This window comes from Carassius auratus, chromosome 15 (assembly GCF_003368295.1).
Source record: "Carassius auratus strain Wakin chromosome 15, ASM336829v1, whole genome shotgun sequence".
Classification (NCBI taxonomy): domain Eukaryota; kingdom Metazoa; phylum Chordata; class Actinopteri; order Cypriniformes; family Cyprinidae; genus Carassius; species Carassius auratus.
Window position 1 is genome coordinate 18,321,908 of NC_039257.1, and position 20,118 is coordinate 18,342,025.

General features: G+C 35.7%; 2 protein-coding genes across 3 annotated transcripts; both read left to right on the forward strand.

The window, feature by feature from the left end:
* The first annotated feature begins 1,295 nt into the window (after positions 1 to 1,295).
* LOC113115302 (uncharacterized) lies at positions 1,296 to 6,189 on the forward strand. Of its 2 annotated transcripts, none has more exons than XM_026282771.1 (4): positions 1,296 to 1,464; positions 2,143 to 2,196; positions 2,570 to 5,269; positions 5,381 to 6,189. In XM_026282771.1, exons 3-4 carry the CDS (start codon positions 2,578 to 2,580, stop codon positions 5,383 to 5,385), a joined length of 2,697 nt encoding a protein of 898 aa, XP_026138556.1. In that variant the 5' UTR covers positions 1,296 to 1,464; positions 2,143 to 2,196; positions 2,570 to 2,577; the 3' UTR covers positions 5,386 to 6,189. The 2 variants fall into 2 exon arrangements, with proteins under 2 accessions (XP_026138556.1, XP_026138557.1); XM_026282772.1 differs by having other exon boundaries at positions 2,143 to 2,174.
* Positions 6,190 to 6,205: 16 nt separating this feature from the next.
* Positions 6,206 to 10,602, forward strand: LOC113115303 (uncharacterized). Its single transcript, XM_026282773.1, has 4 exons — positions 6,206 to 6,453; positions 6,560 to 6,715; positions 7,960 to 8,052; positions 10,004 to 10,602. The coding sequence occupies exons 1-4, from the start codon at positions 6,355 to 6,357 to the stop codon at positions 10,319 to 10,321; spliced, it is 666 nt and encodes a 221-aa protein (XP_026138558.1). The 5' UTR covers positions 6,206 to 6,354; the 3' UTR covers positions 10,322 to 10,602.
* Positions 10,603 to 20,118: the final 9,516 nt, after the last annotated feature.

A 20,118-nucleotide genomic window follows, 5' to 3' on the forward strand; every position in this document is an offset into this window, starting at 1 on the left:
ACTGATTTGGAATGTTCAGCCTCACACGTAAAGTTGAGGTCAAAAGTTTACATCCCCCTTCCGGAATCTTCAAAATGTGAATTATTTTACCAAGACAAAAGGGATCATTCAAAATGCTTGTTATTGTTTATTAAATTAGTACTGACCTGAATAAGATACTTCACATAAAGGATGTTTACATATAGTCCAACTAAGAAAATAATAGTTGAATTTATAAAAATGACCCTGTTCAAAAGATTCTTAATACTGTGTTCTTGGTTGCACTTTATTTTACAGTATGTGTACTAACATGTACTAATAGTGTACTTACAGTGTATTTATCTAAGAAAGTTCTGGTAATACAAGGTAACTACATGGGGTAGGGGTAGGTTTAGGGGTAGGTTCAGGGTTAGTACCTAGTTATTACATAGTTATTGTAATTATTATAATAAGTACATAGTATGTAAATGAGGAACAGGACTGTAAAATAAAGTGCTACTTTCCTGAATGATGCACAGCTGTGATTATTGTTTAGTGATACAGTAGTTGTTCATGAGTCCCTTGTTAGTCCTGAATAGTTAAACTGCCGTCTGAACCATCTTTCAGGTCCCCCTTTTTGTGTGTGTGTGTGTGTGTGTGTGTGTATGTATTTGAACCCTTTCCAACAATGACTGTATGATTTTGAGATCCGTCTTTTCACACTGAGGACAACTGAGGGATTAATACACAACGATTACAGAAGATTCAAACGCTCACTGATGCTCCAGAAGGAAAAACCATGCCTTAACAGCAGAGTGGTGAAAACGTTTTGAATTTGAAGATCAGGGTAAATGTAACTTATTTTGTCTTCTTTAGCTGTACTACTTCAGTAAAAAAAAAAAAAAAAAAAAAAGAAAAATAAGAAAAATTTACACATCTCCATTCTGTTCAAAAGTTTTCAACCCCTAGCTCTTAAAGCTGCAATAAGTAACTTTTGTAAAAATTTATTTTTTTACATATTTGTAAAACCTGTCATTATGTCCTGACAGTAGAATACACTCAAAAAAATGAATCATGGCATAGTTTATAATTATGTATTTGAATCCTTTTGATTTTATTTAAATAATAATATTTTCAAAATGTATGTAGGCAAATTGCTTAGAATCCATGTAAATTTGCCCATTGTGAAAACTATTTGATTTAATCAGTTAACAATTATGAATATGGTTTAAATATATCTAGCTGTGGAACGAGCCAGATCATATCAGTTATATTTTATGAGATTGGTTTGCATATAATTTATGGGCAATGGAATTGTTTAGAGGCGGAAATGATCCATACTCCAGTCGGTAGGGAGCGGTACGGCACATACACGTGTCTATGGCAATGCACATGAAAAAAAAAAAGCAGCAACCAGCGCGCGCGCGGCAGAGAGGCAGTTGAAAAACCACCGTTCTCCTCGCCATCTTACATCGGATCATCTTCTTGGATCAACCTGATTGCAAGGCAAGTTACATTTGTACTCATCGTATAAAAGTTGACTGCTTTCAATATATATGTGTGTTATTACTGCTGTTGATATCGTATTAAACTGTATCAATGCACTGACTATCAATCTGCATTTATTCCACTTATGTTAGCTAACTAACTTGCACATGGTTCTTATAAAAGCTAACTTTATCTACTTTCCCCTTAAGCTACTTTTTTCAGCTAGACAGTATAATTAAAAGTAACTGGGATGCGTATTTATTTTTAGTTTAACGTTATATTAATTTCCGTATTTTCTGACCTGAGTAACATAACTAGACCTTTGGCCACGTGCATAGCTTAAGTTAAATCCGAGAGGAAAAATGGTGTTTACTGTTTAAAGATTAAAATAGCGATGTGTCGTTAAACGATTACTAAACCAACTGCAATTTTAAATGTATTTATATCGTACATGGATAACTTCCAACAGTTGGTCGTGTGTTCTATGTGAGCCATGGTTTTATCCCGTCTGTGTCTTTTGGTGTTGTTCTGCTCTTGTTCTGTGGTTTAACGTTTGACGGCAAAAAAAAGACTACTACAATTAGTAAATGAGAGTACTATTCTAATAAATCTCTAAAAATATAATGCTGGCTTTGTAATTTCATAATCAAAAGTATGCTTTTGTTTCTAACCAAAACCATTTTTTTCCCTTTACAGATACATCAAGCATCTTTTCTTACATCTAAATGGTGGGACAACCTCCTAGACCTTGTATGTATGCTACAAAGATGTTTTTTTAATACATAGAAGAATCAATACATCTGATTATGAACAATTAATCTCAGTTTGAATGTTAAATGATTCAACATAAAAAAAACATAACATACATAGTTAAAAACATAATTAAAAACATATTTTACAGACATGAACAGCCTAATATCATCCTGCAATCAACCAAAGTTTCTTATAAATTGGACCTATGTAGTTATTTCATTGTTATAAAAAAGTTATTAATAAATTATTATTAGTAGTAGTAGCTGTATTTTGAATTACAGTAAAATCAAGTATAAATTAAATTATTTATGTTGATTCTTTAATATTTGGATGTAACTGATTTTTTTTTTTCTTTTGTCTTTGTTCACAGATATGTGAATGTGGCCATGCAAAGTGTGTGACATTTCATTATCTACCCGGTATGAATTGTTAAAACATTTTAGGCTGAAACATTTCCACTATGGTCGCAATTGCCGGTATCCCTGTCTATATGCAGATTGCCCATGTACATTCACAAGTTGGAAGAATCTTTTGAGTCACACATATCAAACACACAGGAAGTTAACAGCAGCAAATGTTCAGTTAACTACATTCTTTTGTCAGACGTGTGCATGTAAGGAAATTTTAACTGAAAAGGAATACTTTGCTCATGTAAATCAACATCTTAGGCAGTATGAAACCGTAACTTGTATGTTTGAAGGATGTAAGTTTGAGACAAACATATATGGAACATTTCACTCGCATAAAAATCGTAAACATAATCCCTACACTCTAAACGATTTTAAGGCAGGTATTGTTAAACTCGCTGCTCAGTCAGACGAATCTGGTAGTACTGTAGATGAAAGCCCCTCATCTTCTGCGGACATAGATTTTGTACCTCCGTTAGATGCAGATAGTGAAATAGATACTTCAGATGACCTGCCGAAATTAGTAGAACAAAAAATAGCTGCAGTTTTGCTGAAGTTGGAAAACATTTTTCATGTGCCATCTACAGCTATTGATGAACTACTAGATGAACTACACTTCCTCTTAAGTACTGTGTCTGTGCCTGTAACTTGTAGCAGTCTTTCAGATTTTTTAAAAAACAAAAACCTTGAAGTTGATAGCTTAATTATTAAGGAACTAGCTGATGTACTGTGTAAATCTAACCCTTTAGTAAAATCAATAGGGAAAGATGGTCCCCTTTCTACAACTTATAAGAGAAAAGAGTACTTTAAGGATTTGTTAAATATTGTTGAGCCAGTGGAGTTTATTCTGGACCAAAAAAAGAGCAGGACATTTCAGTATATCCCATTACTGCAGTCTTTACAGCAGCTACTTGATTGTACTGCAGTGTTAAACGGTATTATCAGTAGCCACAGAACACAGGAAACTACAGACAAGTTAGATAATCAGCAGTATCGCTCTATAAGAGACGGTTTGTATTTTAAGGACAACACTTTCCTGTCAGGTGATGAGTTAAAAATTTGTTTAACTTTGTACATCGATGATTTTGAGTTATGTAATCCCCTGGGTACATCGCGAAAAAAACACAAATTGTGTAGTGTGTACTGGATTCTGAATAACTTGCCACCAGGCTCTCATTCAGCACTGTCTTCCATTTATTTAACGGTTTTGTGCAAAAGTGACGATGTAAAGGTATATGGCTATGGAAAAATTCTAGAGCCACTTTTACAAGACCTTTGTACTTTAGAAGAGCATGGTGTTTTCAGCTCAAAACTTGGGAAGTTTGTCAAAGGAACAGTCCATAGTGTTGTAGCGGACAATTTGGGAGCCCACGGATTGGCTGGTTTTGTAGAGAGCTTCTCTGGCCAGTATATTTGTCGATTTTGTACTGCTCAGAAAGTAGATATTCAAACAAGGGATGTTCATTCAGGTGCTTTTTTGCTTCGAACAAAAGAAATACATGAAGCACATGTAAAGTCTGCACAGGAAACTGACACAAATTGCTTTGGTGTGAAGAGAGCGTGTGTTTTAACAGAAAAACTTCAACATTTTCACGTTAACACAGGCTATCCCCCAGATATAGTGCATGACTTATTTGAGGGTATTGTCCCTTCTGAACTGGCACTATGTTTCAGTGTTCTCATCTCTAAGAAGTATTTCAGTCTTGAATGTCTTAACACACGAATCGTCAAATTTCCCTATAAGTGGAGTGACAAAAAAAATAGATCTCAAGTTATACCAAACAGCTATTCATGTAAGAAGACAATAGGTGGCAACGCCCATGAGAATTGGAATCTAATTCGATTGCTTCCATTTCTAGTAGGAGACTTGATTCCAGAGGATGAGCTTGCTTGGCAAGTGATATTAGACCTGAAGGAAATTGTAGAATTAGCTGTGGCACCAGTTCACACTGATGAGACAATTGCTTATCTTGATGTCAAAGTGTCTGAACACAGACAGAGACTACTCGAGCTTAACCCGGACGTAAAGCTTTTACCTAAACACCACTATCTTGAGCATTACCCGCACCTGATTAAGTGTTTTGGGCCTCTTCTAGGTTTATGGACGATGCGATTTGAAGCTAAACATAGCTTTTTTAAACAAGTAGCTCGACACACAAATAATTTCAGGAACATTGCACTCACATTGGCAGCCAAACACCAGCAATTCATCAGTTACCACATATATTCATCCACACTCAATACATCAAATTTGGAAGTTTCAAATGTCTCTACAGTCCAGGTTGATGTTCTGAATAAGGAAGTTGTGTTGGCTCTCAGGCAGAAGTATCCAAATATCAGTCAAGTTCACCTTGCAAAAAGTGTCACCACTAGAGGAATTAACTACAAAAATGGAATGTTAATTGCATGTGGTTCAACTGCTGGAATGCCAGAATTTGCAGAAATTCTGCAAATGTGCATAAGGGGAGATGAGCTGAGTTTCATTGTGCGTTTATTGTGTGCATGGTATAGAGACCACTTCAGATCTTTTGAGTTGACTTCTTCACCAGGTAAAGAGGTTGCCCTGGTTCAGCTTGAAGAACTGACAGACTGCTATCCACTTGTGGCCTATACAGTTTGTTCCAAACGTATGGTAACCCTGAAGAGACACATCGTCATCAAAGGTGTTATTTATAAGACTTTCAGTACCTTTTTTAAAAGAATGTAGTAACTTTAACATCAATGTTTTATTTGTTAATAAGACAATTCCTATGTTTTTTGGGTCTGCATTCTAGATTAAAAAATCAGGATGGCAGGACCAGTTAGCTTCAGAGTCCTGTTTGGAAGTGAAGATGATGCAAGAAAACTAACCATTAAATCCGGAATACCGTCTTCTGTGGATGAATTGTCTTTTGAAATTAAGACCTTCTTTGGAGTAACAGAGCAGTTTAGGCTTCAATACAAAGACGTAGACTTTGGAAACGAATTCATGAACCTCTTATCAATTTCTGATATTCAAGATCGCAGTACTTTGAAAGTGGTGTACTTACCTTGTGAGGCTACCACCTCCACAATATCCTCAGCTCCATGCACTAAAGAAAACTGCTCCACAATCCCAGTTACTCCCTCCAATATATCTTGCAGCTCCTCATCACAAGAACCAATTGATTCAGCATCTGCTGACTCCTGTAGCAGCAACGATACTGTCATATTGTCATCTCCTGACTCCCGGTCTTGCACTTGGCCTAAAGATTTTGTAGTGCCACGATTTTCATATTGTGCCGAGATGCAGCTCCAGAAGGGAAATGATGAATTCAATGCAAGTGGAACTCTCCTATCTCTTACGCCCAAACTCAGATCTGATATTCTTGAAGGCATTGCAGAAGAAATAATCAAGTATACAGCATATCCAAAGGACAATCAGTTTGAAAAAGTTGCTGAGGCCTTGATACAAACCCATCCATGTTTGCGTGAGAAAGGAACTCGGACTGGGTGTTGTGGATGGAAGCACTATATTAAGATAAAGATGATGAACTTCCGAACCAAGCTTGGCCGAGCTGGACACCCAGAAGTCACAGTCAACTCACTTAAAAACAAACAGAAAGTCCAGGGAAAACCAGCTGCAAACATAAAAAAGCCACGGAGGGCAGAGGTTAATTTCTGTCCAAACCATCCGAGAGGTGAAACCAATGACAGCCTGGAGGTGGAAAGGGTTGCTCTATTGACCGAGGTAAAAAAAAAGAATAACGAGACCATTATCAAGGAAAAGATGCAGCGTACCTTCTCATACCGACGACAAGAAATTCTTCAGGAGCCAATGATTACAGAGGTCCGAAACAGATGGCCAGCATTGTTTGAAGTTGAAGAAGTAAGTAGTTAAGTGTTGTTTGAAACGGAAGTGCAGATTTATACACTAACACATCTTGTTTAAGGTGAAATATATTATTTTGTGTCCTTTTCCATCTTTTTTTCAGGTCAACATGGAGTTCATGCGTATAACAACTGTTCCGCTGATATCAAAATTCATTGGTCAACTGGACAAATACACTGATGGCCTGATGAAGGTGTTCCGTCACAAAGGAGGATGTGCAGGACACAAAATCCGCACCATAATGGCATTGACAACTAAAGTAAGTGTGTTTTTATGTTTTGCATTTGTTTTCAACTGGTTACTCATTTGACTTGACAGGAATTCAGAAAACTCTCTCTCACACATGCGCACACACACACTTTCTCTATCCCTCTGAGATACCAAGAACACAATCTTTCTTACACATTAAATACACATTTATTTGATTTATTAGTGAGGACATCTCAATCTCTCTCACACACATGCACACAGTCTTTCTGTTTCTCTCTATTCTAATTACAGAACTTTAAAAATATTGTGCATAAACAATAATGCCAATAAAGCATTATTCATATAAAAAAGTTGCTAAATAATTAAGATTGTTGTCTGTGTATGGTGTTTTATAATAGTGTATTAGTTTACCCAAAAATAAAAAAGTGTTATTAACTGAACCTCATGACGTTCCAAACCCATAACTTATCTTCGAAACACTACGGAGCCCCGCACATGAAATGCAAGAAAAAAAGCACAATTTAATAATTAATTCCCTCGATTTGCTAAATCGTGTGCACAATTAAAAAATTTTTTCCTGCATGTCATGTGCAGGGCTCTGTACAACACAAATAAATATATTTTTTATGAAATCTGAGAGGTTTCTGTTCCTCCATTGACAGCTACGCAACCAACACTTTGACATTTCAAAAATGTTATCAAGAGATCATAAAACTATTCCATATGAATTGAGCAGTTTAGTCCAGAATTTCTGAAGGAATTAACAGATAGAATTTAGGCTTTTTTTTTCACAAACAAACATTCATTAACTCACATCAGTTATAGTAAACGGAAGCTCAGGAATTTTTGCGTTGATGTGCGAGAACCAGTGTGGTTTGTTCTAGTGTGTTAAGCAGGTTCGGTTGATCTTCTGTTTATGTTTGCTGATCAATGTTTATACAAATAAAAGCCTAAATTTAGTCTGTTCATTAAATAATGCGATCATCTTCTTATGCTTCTCTTTAGAAAATTTGGACTAAACTGCTCAATTCATATGGAATAGTTTTATGATCTCTTTATGAATTATTTGAAGCGTCAAAGTGGTGATTGTGTAGCTGTCAATGAAGAAACAAAGTTTTAAGATTTCTTAAAAAGAGATCTTCATTTGTGTTCTGAAGATGAACAAAAGTTATGACAAAATGTATGACATAATTGTACATTTTGGGTGAACTACCTCTTTAAAATGTAGCCTTACTTGAACTATTAGTTAATAATTAATGACGTTTTTTTGGGGTCTTCTTATGCTTGTTTGAGAATGAAGACATAAACACCAGGCGTGATTGTATCCTGAGGTGCCTAAGTGTCTACCTCAACGAAGACATTGAGACACTTGTCAAAGAATATGTGGTAAGTGTGTGTCAAGCTATTCTCTTCATGTTACAAATTTCAATTTTCATTGATTATGTTAATTTTCTCATTGGTAACACAGTCTAGCTTATGCCCTTGTGTGTAGTGTGCAGCGAAAGATTAAACTATGCAGCAATCAGTACAGAGCATGATTGATCAAACTAAAAATGACCTGGATAAAATGATCCAGTTGGTATTACAAAGTAAGGAACATATGAAATAAGAATCGTGAAACACTCACATCATTATGCTGATCTCAGATTTGGTGTAGATAGGAAAATTAAAGGGTTTGTTCACCCAGATAGCAAATTTATGTAATTAATAACTTACCCTGATGTTGTTTCAAACCCGTGAGACCTCTGTTCATCTTCAGGACACAGTTTAAGATATTTTAGATTTAGTCCGAGAGCTCTCAGTCCCTCCATTGAAGCTGTGTGTACGGTCTACTGTCCATCTCCAGAAAGGTAAGAAAAACATCATCAAAGTAGTCCATGTGACATCAGAGGGTCAGTTAGAATATTTTGAAGCATCGAAAATACATTTTGGTCCAAAAATAGCAAAAACGACGACTTTATTCAGCATTGTCTTCTCTTCCGTGTCTGTGTAAGAGAGAGTTCAAATCTAAGCAGTCTGGATATCCGGTTCGCGAACGAATCATTCAGTTCACCAAATCAAACTGAATCGTTTTAAACGGTTCGCATCTCTAATACGCATTAATCCACAAATGACTTAAGCTGTTAACTTTTTTAATGTGACTGACCCTCCCTCTGAGTTCAAACAAACCAATATCCCGGAGTAATGCATGCACTCAAACAGTACACTGACTGAACTGCTGTGAAGATGAACACCGAGCCCAGCCAGATAACGAACAATAGACCGACTCTTTCATGAGTGAAGAACCGTTTGCATCGGTTTTCGGATCACCAGTAGTTCTTTCGGACAGTTCGATTCAATAAACCGGTTGAAGAAAACGGTTCACCGGTTCTTTTGCGCTTTACGTAACGGCGTCATTGGCGATGATTGCCCTTGATTCAAGCCTTCGGTTTACCCGCGCTCATTACACTAGCACAGAATCAGTTCAGAATCAATCACCAAAAGAATCAGTTCAGTTCCGACGCTCTGTGTCGGTCTGCTTCACGCTGAATCACACATGCGCAGTATCATCAGCTCCTCGGTTCACGAATCGGACGCGTCTGACAGAACCGGTTCTTGACTCGTGAACGAGTCAGTCTATTGTTCGTTATCTGGCTCGGCTCGGTGTTCATCTTCAGTTCTCTCTTCACAGCAGTTCAGTCAGTGTACTGTTTGAGTAAATGAATTACTCCGGGATATTGGTTTGTTTGAACTCAGAGGGAGTGTCAGCCACATTAAAAAAGTGAACAGCTTAAGTCATTTTTGGATTAATACGTATTAGAGATGCGAACCATTTAAAACGATTCAGTTCGATTTGGTGAACTGAATGATTCGTTCGCGAATCGGATATCTAGACTGCTTTGTTTTGAACTCTTTCTCACAACATAGGGGAAGAGAAGACAATGCTGAATAAAGTCGTCGTTTTTGCTATTTTTGGACCAAAATGTATTTTCGATGCTTCAAAATATTATAACTGACCCTCTGATGTCACATGGACTACTTTGATGATATTTTTCTTACCTTTCTGGACATGGACAGTATACCGTACACACAGCTTCAATGAGGGACTGAGAGCTCTCTGACCAAATCTAAAATATCTTAAACTGTGTTCAGAAGATAAAAGGAGGTCTTACAGGTTTGAAACAACATCAGGGTAAGTTATTAATTACATAAATTTGCTATCTGGGTGAACTAACCCTTAAATAAATTATTCATGGCAAAACAGGAACACAGTACAATTATCATTTCAATTACATGACTTAATCAATAGGAAAACTTGGAACACATTGGGAACTTATTTTCTTTGTTTATCTTCCAGGACACTGAAAGTGTGGAGGCTGAGTCTCTCATTGCACAGACAACAATGGGCATCTATGTAATTCGAGCGGAGGGCACTGGTCCTGAAGAAGAACCTTCAGATGTTGGTGTTGTTCTTGAAGGAGTTGAAGTTCTGCAAAACCTGCCAAGTGTCACACTTGGATGTGTAATGCTTTTTGGACTAATTTATGCCCTTAACTTAAACTATCCAAAGGACCTCAAGTGCACATTTGAAGCATTTCAGAAAATCCTGATGGAACTGGATACAACCAAGCTGTCGCCAAAAGTTCAGGGACTGAAAATTAAGATGCTTCAGTGAATCATTGAGAGATATGCTGATATTTACATTTTTCCCCTTGACTTGCACTTTTTCTACTCGTTAGAACCACCACCCTATTTTTCCAAATTATTGCATGTCACAGATTTGTGAAAATGTTTGTGTAATGTTAACAAGTGTTGTCATTGAATCAGATTTGATCTGATTGTTATGTCTACCTCAAGTTTTGCAGTTTTTTTAAGCACAGTTCTTGAGGAAAAAGTACTATGCCTGCAGTCTGTTAAAATCCTTTGCATTTATTTGTTATAGGATGATTGTGGCAATAATAATAAGTAGTGCAATTAACCTTGGTTTGTTAGGTAAAGAATGAAAGTACTTTTTTTTTGAGGTGGCACACAACACAGTATAAGTGAGCACATACTGTCTTGCTAGCTCCTCTTTTTGCTGCCTTTTGTGCTTGTTATTTATAAAATAAAAATGTGAAATGAAGTGACCCTGTGGACGTTCTTTTTTGTGTTGTATATTGTGATTGGGAGGGGAAATAGTGATGAATAAGTAAATACAAATTTATGAATATGATTTTAAAATACATTGGGTTTATTAATACAAATTACTTAAATGTGATGCATATTAAGTAAAATAGGTTTATTACATAAAAACACATAAACCCATTTCTTATTAATTTAAAATAAATTGGATTAATTGAAAATATCACATAAATCTAATTGTTACTTGTTTTATTTAAATAGGACTTACATATATTTATCACATTAAGTTTATTAATACGTTTAAATTAAAAATACGTAATCCAAATGGATGGAAAATTTATATGCAATCAAATTACATAAATCTTATTTATAAGGCCTAAATATTTTTTTGAGTGTATGAGACAGATAATCTGTAAAAAAAAATCAAGCTCCTCTGGTTCCTCCCAGTGGTCCTATTGCAATTTGCAGAAATACATCGCTCCCGTTAAGAAACAACCAATCAGAGCTGGGGTCCGTAACTTTGTTTGTGTTCAAAGTATACAAAATGTATATAATAAGTGAGTACACCATGAATCCATTTTCCAAAACGTGTTTTTAGCTTGTCCTGAATCACTAGGGTGCACCTATAATAAGTGTTTATATTCGGACTATTTTAGATTGCTTCGGGGGTACCGCGGCGGAGTAACCCAGTACCTTTGTGATTCTTCATAGACATAAACAGAGAGAAGTAGTTCCGGCTACAATGTTCTTCCGCAAGACGCAAGCAGTTCTGTTTATTAACCGCTAGAGCGTCAAAAGTTACCGTCTGCAGCTTTAATACATGTTTTTTTTCCTTCTGAAGCATCAGTGAGCATTTGAACCTTCTGTTATAGTTGCGTATGAGTCCCTCAGTTGTCTTCAGTGTGAAAAGGTAGGGTAAAAAAAGGTGTGTAGACTGTGCAGTGGGTTTAGTAAAGGAAAGAACTACAATCCCATGAAGCATTTTGTCATAATGATAATAAATAAAGGATTATATAAAAAATATACAATTATCTATTTAAACTTGTACACAGAGACAATACATTTTACATTTTTATGCACACACCCACACCCATAAATAAGTTTAAGCAGAGCATAGGAAGCATCAAGTCATTTGCAGTGCTTCTTTGGAGTGGGTGGAGCTTTCTCAGCAGAATCATGGGTAATGTAGTTTTTTCACCAAGATTTCCACACATCTTTAATGATATACAAGTTTTTCAGTAAAAGTCAATCCCCATTTAGAGAAAAACAAATTAGTTTTTTTATTTCCAGAACCCAATTTGTCACACTCGGGTTCAGTTTGTGTTAGCATGTTGATAAATCAACAGCATGTTACTCTAACAAACATAACATTAGACAGCAAATATTGAGTTTAGCAGTCAATTTTTGTAACTATGTTCAACTGTATTTATTACAGTTGCTTCGTCCACCATCTTGGATGATTATTTATTTATTTTTTACACTGAAATTTTCATTCGAGAGCCTTCTATTTTAATGTCGTTTGATCCCACCTTTTGGAACACCCACAGCAGTGAGAATGCACGTTCCTAAGTAGGCAGTACACCAGGATTTCGAACAAAGCCCGAGGAAATCCCTGAAGGATAATCCTGAAAACATTCTGTGGCTCGCTACTGATGTAAAAAATGTGCTTAGAGATTTCTTTTATAGAAAAATGAGAGCAGAACAACTTCAGAGATGTCCGAGTTCGACTGAGGCTTTGTTCTAAAATTTAGTGAACTAGAGATTTACATTTAAAACATTTTGAGCTTAGCAACATGCTAACCATTTGAGTCTCTTGTGCGGTTCATTTGAAGAGCAGTGTTTGTGTGATGTGTGGGCGATGAGAGAGTTGCTCGGTTAGAATGCAGATGCCTGTGTAGGCAGCAGACAGCCGGGCAGCTCACTAGGTTTAGGAACGGAGCCTAAATGTAGTTAAAGTACAGAAGAATTGGGTTTAATACTTGGATGGAGCCATTTAAATGACAGAATGTAACTCTAGTGCCTCCTGGGCTTTGTAAGGCTTTGTTATTTATTAGCTAGATTCTATTATTTTTGAATGTATAATATGATAAAAAAAATTAATCAGATCAAATCTCAATGTTCTCTGCTGTAGTTATTTCTTTAAATATCCCCCATATCGTTACAGGTCGTTCTATGCTAAAAGATAAAATAAATAAATAAAATGTCTAAATCTTTTTCATCCGTATAGAAAGGAGACTGATAGGTCCATTTCTGAACTGAATATGAAGATGCTGTATTAATGGTATCATATTTTAATCTCATGAACGCACTGAACTTTAGAAATACCAGTTTTTGGGCTCTTAAATAAAATAAAAAGTGATATAAAAAACACATATACACTCCTAAAATTAAAGGTTAAGACTCTCCAAAGAACATTTCAGTCAAGAGTTCTTAAAATAACAATTTTCTCATCCTCATTTTAACATTTTAACTCAAGTCATTTTAACATTTTAATAATATAAAGATTTTTTTTTCTACATTTTTTTTTTTTTTGTGCAGTGGAAAGGTTCCATGGATGTTAAAATAATAGTGCACACAAACCCAAAACATTTACTGAAAATGTACACATCTTTGTCTCCTTGACATGTTGTCCTCTCACATCAAAATCCACTGATGTATTAGTTTAGAGGTTTTTTTTTTTTTTTTACTGTGAACTGGGTTTTGATCCATGCATATTTCTCTCCTGATTCAGATGAGGCAAACTTTTCGCTGAATAAAGCAATATGGACAGAGGACTTGTTTATCACAAACACTCATCTTTTAACCTGGTGAGATGTTAATTGGACTGGATTACTTGTGAATTACTGTGATTGTTTTTATCAACTCTCATTCTGATGGCACCCATTCACTGCAGAGGATCTATTGGTGTGCAAATGATGTTATTCTAAATTTTTCCAAAACTGATTTGATGAAGAAACAAACATCTCAGATGGACGGAGGGTAGGTACATTTTCATTTATGGGTGAACTCTTCCTTTAGAGGATCTACATGGAACCAGAGATGCCAATACAGAATGCTTATTACGCTTTTCAGAAACCTCTGGAAATCCCTGCATGTCAAACCTAACAAGTGAACATGTCTAACAGGACAATTTTGACCTCTGTTGGTTGCTCAGAGTCTCCTTGATCCAAAATGAATGGCAAGCTTACACACGTCGAAACATATAATTTTGATATGTCTTACTAGATCCAGTATGATCATTCCTGAATGTATAGTTCACTTTATGTCCATCATGCTAGTCTCAGAAAGCGACTGAAAATAGGAAAGTGTTGCATCAAGAAACCTTTTAAACCAGTGAAAAGATTGGACTCATTTTCCAGAATCCATTTGGATGGGGAAGTACAAGAGTGGATTTTGTTTGGTGACGCACTAAATGACTGGATTTTCATTTCATACAAAAGTTCTTCACATATTTTATATTTTCATTAAAAAAATCATGCCCTGTGACTGGCACTTGTGTAATGGCCACTCGTACAACTATAGCTACATAAGCGGCTGAAGGAAAATGAAAATGACATTCATTCTTCTGCAGAACTCAGAGACAAAATAACCTAGCGTATGCATAAAAAAAAAAAAAAAAAAAAAAAAAAAAAACAAATCCTGAAGTATACTTTGGACTTTAGCTGAAATATAAGATCACATTTTGTTTTAATCTGGAGGTTTGGAGCATTGCAGGAAAGTGGAGTAGACTGTATAATCTTACATTTTGGATTTGTTATAATTTCTTATGATTCCCTTCCCTTGCTTATACCCTTCTATCTCATTGACACAGATGTATACCACTGCTTACATTGTATAAATGCAGTGGACATTTGCAGTGCCTGACAAAACCCTTGCAGTGGGTTGAATTGGAATGTCTTAAAGGGGGGGTGAAATGCTTGTTTTCACTCAATATCCTGTTAATCTTGAGTACCTATAGAGTAGTACTGCATCCTTCATAACTCCAAAAAGTCTTTATTTTTATTATATTTATAAGAGACAAAATAGTCTGTACCGATTTTTCCCGGAAAAACACGAGCGCCTAGAGGCGTGACGTGTGGGCGGAGCTAAAGAATCACGAGCGCCAGTAGGCTTTTGAGTTGAGAGCGTTTGGAAGCTGTGACACAGATCCAGAGGCTGTAATTTAACAAGAGCAGCATCAGCAAAGGCGTCTGGAAAATGACTAAGTTCCACTTTATGTCGTTTTTTTTTTTTTTTTTTTTTTTTTTTTTTAAGCTGTACATGTGGAAAGTGCAGTTTGATGACAACATCGCATGTTGTTTACTTGATGTGCTTACGCGCCGATAGCTAAGTTAACAACACTGAGATATTTGAAGCAGTTTTACTCACCGCATGCGGTTCCAACACACGATCGTGACCCTTTTTCGTTGGGACTGCATTATCCTTAAGAAATAAACGATGTGCAATCCGAAATGCAGAGAACAAACACAAACACTTGCACAACTCCGTTGATGCTCTGTAAAAATAAACTCCATCCACTGGTCCCTTAATGCTGTTTCTCTTTTGGTAATCTGTGCAGGGTTGTCTTGCCCTGGCAACCAAAAATACGCTCCTTTTGTGACTTTTCGCGACGCTCTCGCTCTGATCAGTGAATGCTCTCAGTGCTCTGCTATATGGAGCGCGCGCTCTTCCGGCAGAAGTGCCTTAGGACCCATAAGGAAATTCCGCTCCATCTAACGTCACACAGAGCCATACTCGAAAAAAACTTTCCGAAACTTGTGACAAACCGGAAGAGGTTTTTTTGGAACAAAAATACTCCTTCAAAACTAAAACTTAATTTTTGAAACTTTGTCCATGTTTAGCATGGGAATCCAAATCTTTAACAGTGTAAAAAACTCAGTATGCATGAAATAGCATTTCACCCCCCCTTTAAAGGGACAGTTCACCCAAAAATGTAAGCTTACAAACATTTTTCGAAATATCTTCTTTTGTTTTCTGCAGAAGAAGAGAATTAATATAGGTTTAGAACAAATTGAGGAACAGTAAATGATTGCCTTTTTGGGTGAACTGTCCCTTTAAGCCCTTGATCACTTGAAATCTGATATTGAGCTGATATTTTTTTTTATTCTCCATATATCGATAGGTTCTTGGGCTGTTGGAGACAATATATTAAATGACACAAACAAATAAAACATCAATACAATAAGCTATGTAACAATCAGCTTGAGGCAGCAACAAGCAGTTAAATCTTAGGACACAATTTCAACATTAGATGACATCGTCTCCTACTTTTAGTGATATTTATTGCATAAACGGTCCAAAATCAACCAAATCAAATGATGGAATGATCTTTCTTTAAAGCACCGTTTCTAAACCTTTTTTTCCATCGTGCTCTTTCTTACTAAACTAGTTTTCTCTTTTCCTGGAGTCTAGCCTTGGCGCCAAAAACAGAAATGACCTTAAGGGTAATTAGCTTAATAAAAAGCATTAGCTATGCTGTCAATATGATTTGCATAATTTGTGAAGTCAGTCTAACTGGCGATCACACGCGGTGTCAGCCGGGTTTACAGACTGGTGCAGAGACATTTCTCGGGGGCCCTGGCGTTGTTCGCACCTGTCAGGAGGAATGTGGGGGGACGGGGACAACAAAACACAGCTGAGGCCCCTTCACTGTCCGTCTGTCTAGATGTCCATCAACTTCAACAACCGTTTTAGCATTATTTGTTCCCTCATCAACATTCTGCTGAACTACTTCTTTTGTGCTCCACAGGAGAACGCCAAAAGGGGTTTGGAACGACAGAATTATCAGTGAACTATCACTTTAAGACTGAATTAATTGATACAACGATGAATAGGTAACTAATTAGCATCCTGGTGTGCTCATAGTTTGACATTTATGCAGACAATCCTGAGGCAACATCTTTGTCAGGAAAAACCTGTTCTTTCTTGCAGGAACATCACGCGACCTCGTGCTGACCTGTGAAAACAGACAGCAGGAACAAGAGAAATAAAGAGAGGAGAGAAAATGAGCGTTGACATCTCCCTCCCACCTCCTATTTCCTAACACTCGTCTGGACGCAAAGCAAAACTTTTTTTTCTCCATTAGCTTTGAGTTTTCCAGTGACAGGTGGCTGATTGGCTCTTTCAGAGATCGCATGTTGTCTTCAAACCTTTCTGCTTAGGTTTCATTACATTTCTGCTTACATTTCATCAAGTGCATTGACTGGGAAACATTCAGTAAAGGGGATTTGATGAATAAAAGTGTATGTGCTCAAAGTAGTTTATTTTTGGAAAATATTTCGAGAAGTTAATAGGTAAAAGTAATAGGTCAATGACATGACAGTATATCTTTGAAATTATTCAAAATACATTGCTCAAGACAATTTGACCTTTTTATGACGAGCCAAAGTTAGCTTCGATTGTAAAATCTAGTGGTGTGATTCCTCCCAAAACTGTATGAATTAATAAATTATGAAAAACATTTTGATTGAAATATGAGTTTTACTGAAATATGTATTTAGAAACATAAAAAGATATTATTAAAATGTGTATAATTACACTTTTGATGAAGATAGTAAAAAAAAAATAAAAAAAAAGTTTTTCACCAACAGGAATATAACGTACTGTACATTTCTAAGACCTTGGCAAGTGTTGTAAACTATTTATTCATTTATTTAATATTTACTTTATTGTGGATACTGAACTTTTATACAGAAAATATTGCATTCTTTTTTTAAACATTTTCTTGCACACAAAGATTTGAAATAAATCAGAACAGACTCTGTTTAGTTTCTTATTATCTATTTCTAGAGCTATATTATGGATTAGCCAGTGCATGTTATTTAAAAAAAAAAATCATTTTTGTAATCATTGTAATTTTGTAATCATAAATCTAAATACAGTATGTAGACATCCAAAACGCCCCTTTTATCACCGCACGTACCGCCGCCGCGACGTCTGTAAAGTGCATTTGCAGCTTTTGACCACCGCTGTGTGGCGCTTTAACCACAAGTTATCAAACAAGCGCATCAAAGCACATTTCCGGCTTCAGTCACGGAAAATGAAAGAAAAACACTATAGTTAAAATATTTGAAATATTTAATGTGTAATATTCACAGATGAAGTTTGGTACTTATGAAGTTATGTGCATTTCTTAGAAAGAATTCAAGCAGGATAAATGTCAAGCCTGTGCCTGAGTCTGTGCTTTTGATTTCTCTAGCTACATGGTATTAAACCATATTTTAGATTTGATACATTTAAAAGGTGTGGAGTGTTATTTATATTATATACGAATTATGTCTTATATTATTCAAAAGAAATTGTGGTTTACTTTGCATCGGAGCATTACAAGTGGTAGCCTATTTTAGGGGGATTGGCTACATGGAAACAACTTTGCCACAACTCTTCTAAATGTTAAGAATCTCTAAACTTCTTCAACAATTCAATCAGTTCTTAATGGATAAAATCAAGTACCAGGTTTTTTTCTTTCTTGATGAATATTTCATTAGACTCGCTTTTAATTTACAGCACTGACATGGTTAGTGAACATCGTTTTTTTATAATGACTTTAGATACATTTCAGAACTTTCTTTTGAAAGTGAACAAATCAGGTAGCTTAGTTTTCATTTTTATAATTTCTGTATTTATGGGCCATAAATAAATGAATAAAACCAACTGCCTCAAAGCATGAATATGGAATCAGTTCTTCACTGATTTTAATAGTACCCACTTGTCTAATGTTTTCTCAACACTCTTTCAAGGTTCATTTTACAGTCAAGTAGGAACAGATGGAGAGCAAGAGGAAGTCCTGGAGGAGTGTACTGTATTTCAGCCCCGAGCTTCAACTTCAAAAGCATTTCATTGGAGAACATGCTTCTGACTAAGAGCTTCAGAAATAATAGTCATTCGCTTGAATACACATTCGCTCTCTCTCTCTCACACACACACACACACACGCACACACACACACACACACACACCAATATGCATTATAAATGCAAAGTCATATGTTATCCATTCTTAGGGCAACCTTACATTTCATTGGTATTTGTATATATATGGCTAATATAATTTGCTTATTTTACAATATATCCATTTTATTAGAGTTTTTACTTTTTACATTTTCAGATTTTATTTGAATCCCAAAACTGGAAAGTTTACTAAAAAAAAAAGTTATAAAAAAATAAATAAATCATGGAACAAATGAGACACCATATACAGCTGGCCATGTCTGAAGATATGAATCTATTATTCACTATTCTCACCACTGTTGAGTGTAATGCGCTTTCATGTACTGGTTTATTTATTGACATGTCTAAAACACTCTCATCTCTCCAGGAATGATGCTCGCATACAGAGATAGAGATCCTAAGGGTCTCTGTCAAGTTTCAAGACATTTTAATCCAGACTTTCTGAAGTATACTTCTGTAATCAAAATGCATCTGTTGCAGTGCAAAAAAAAAAAAAAAATATTCCTGTACTGCTTCATTTGATGGTCCATAAATTTGTTAATAAAAATGACAAATATTTGGTGGGGCTCTATTTTGTTTTGCCAGACTCTACCCTCCTCTAGAACCTAATTTCTGTGTATGAATATTTCAATCACTTGTGCAAAACTACAAACGAAAATTGTAAACACCTCATTACACAATGTACAATTAGATGCCAGAACCACTTAACGTCAAACTCCACACTGAAGGCATTAATTTGCAGTTGCACTTTGAAGCAAATTGACATGAAATAGCTTAAGACAGTGTACTTTTTTTCTGTGCTTTGGAGATATTTGGATTTATAATGTTTGCAAGCATCTAAAATCCTTTAACTTGGGGCTCTGGAGTAAAATAGCTTACTAATCCAGGAGTATTACTATAAATGCAAAGGATGTGAAGACTGTACCATACTGCAGCATATAGTACAATATATAGTACAATTTTCAAATGTGTGCAATTATTGCCATTTTCACATAAAATAAATTAAACCAGTGGTCAAGGGTAGGGTTCTGGAAACCTGTTTGAAAACAGTTATTTAAAAAAAAAAAAAAAATTAAATACGATTCAAATCACAATGACGTGAAATAAATGTAAACACAAAATATTCTTTATTTTTTCGTCTTTAACTAAAGACTACACAGATTCACTGCTGTAGCTCTAAAAGGTATCTACATTTGCATTTTATTTACAGCCCATTTCTTGTCATCTTATTTACATTTTCAAAGAGAAGCATTTAGAAACACAGTGTTGAGAACAAACGAAAAGTCCAAATGAGTCCAAACATTTAGAAAAAAAGAAAAGCCTTACGATGCATGTCAATGCAATTAAACACATTGCATTTTTTTCTTCATTCATCATTGTTTTTAAATACAGCGATATTGTC

Bases quoted from the DNA above. Each gene is read 5' to 3' on its own strand.
- LOC113115302 (XM_026282771.1), top strand. From the start codon at position 2,578: ATGTGGCCATGCAAAGTGTGTGACATTTCATTATCTACCCGGTATGAA.
- LOC113115303 (XM_026282773.1), top strand. From the start codon at position 6,355: ATGCAGCGTACCTTCTCATACCGACGACAAGAAATTCTTCAGGAGCCA. The intron at 6,454-6,559 runs GTAAGTAGTTAA...TCTTTTTTTCAG, and splicing joins CATTGTTTGAAGTTGAAGAA to GTCAACATGGAGTTCATGCG. The intron at 8,053-10,003 runs GTAAGTGTGTGT...TTTATCTTCCAG, and splicing joins CACTTGTCAAAGAATATGTG to GACACTGAAAGTGTGGAGGC.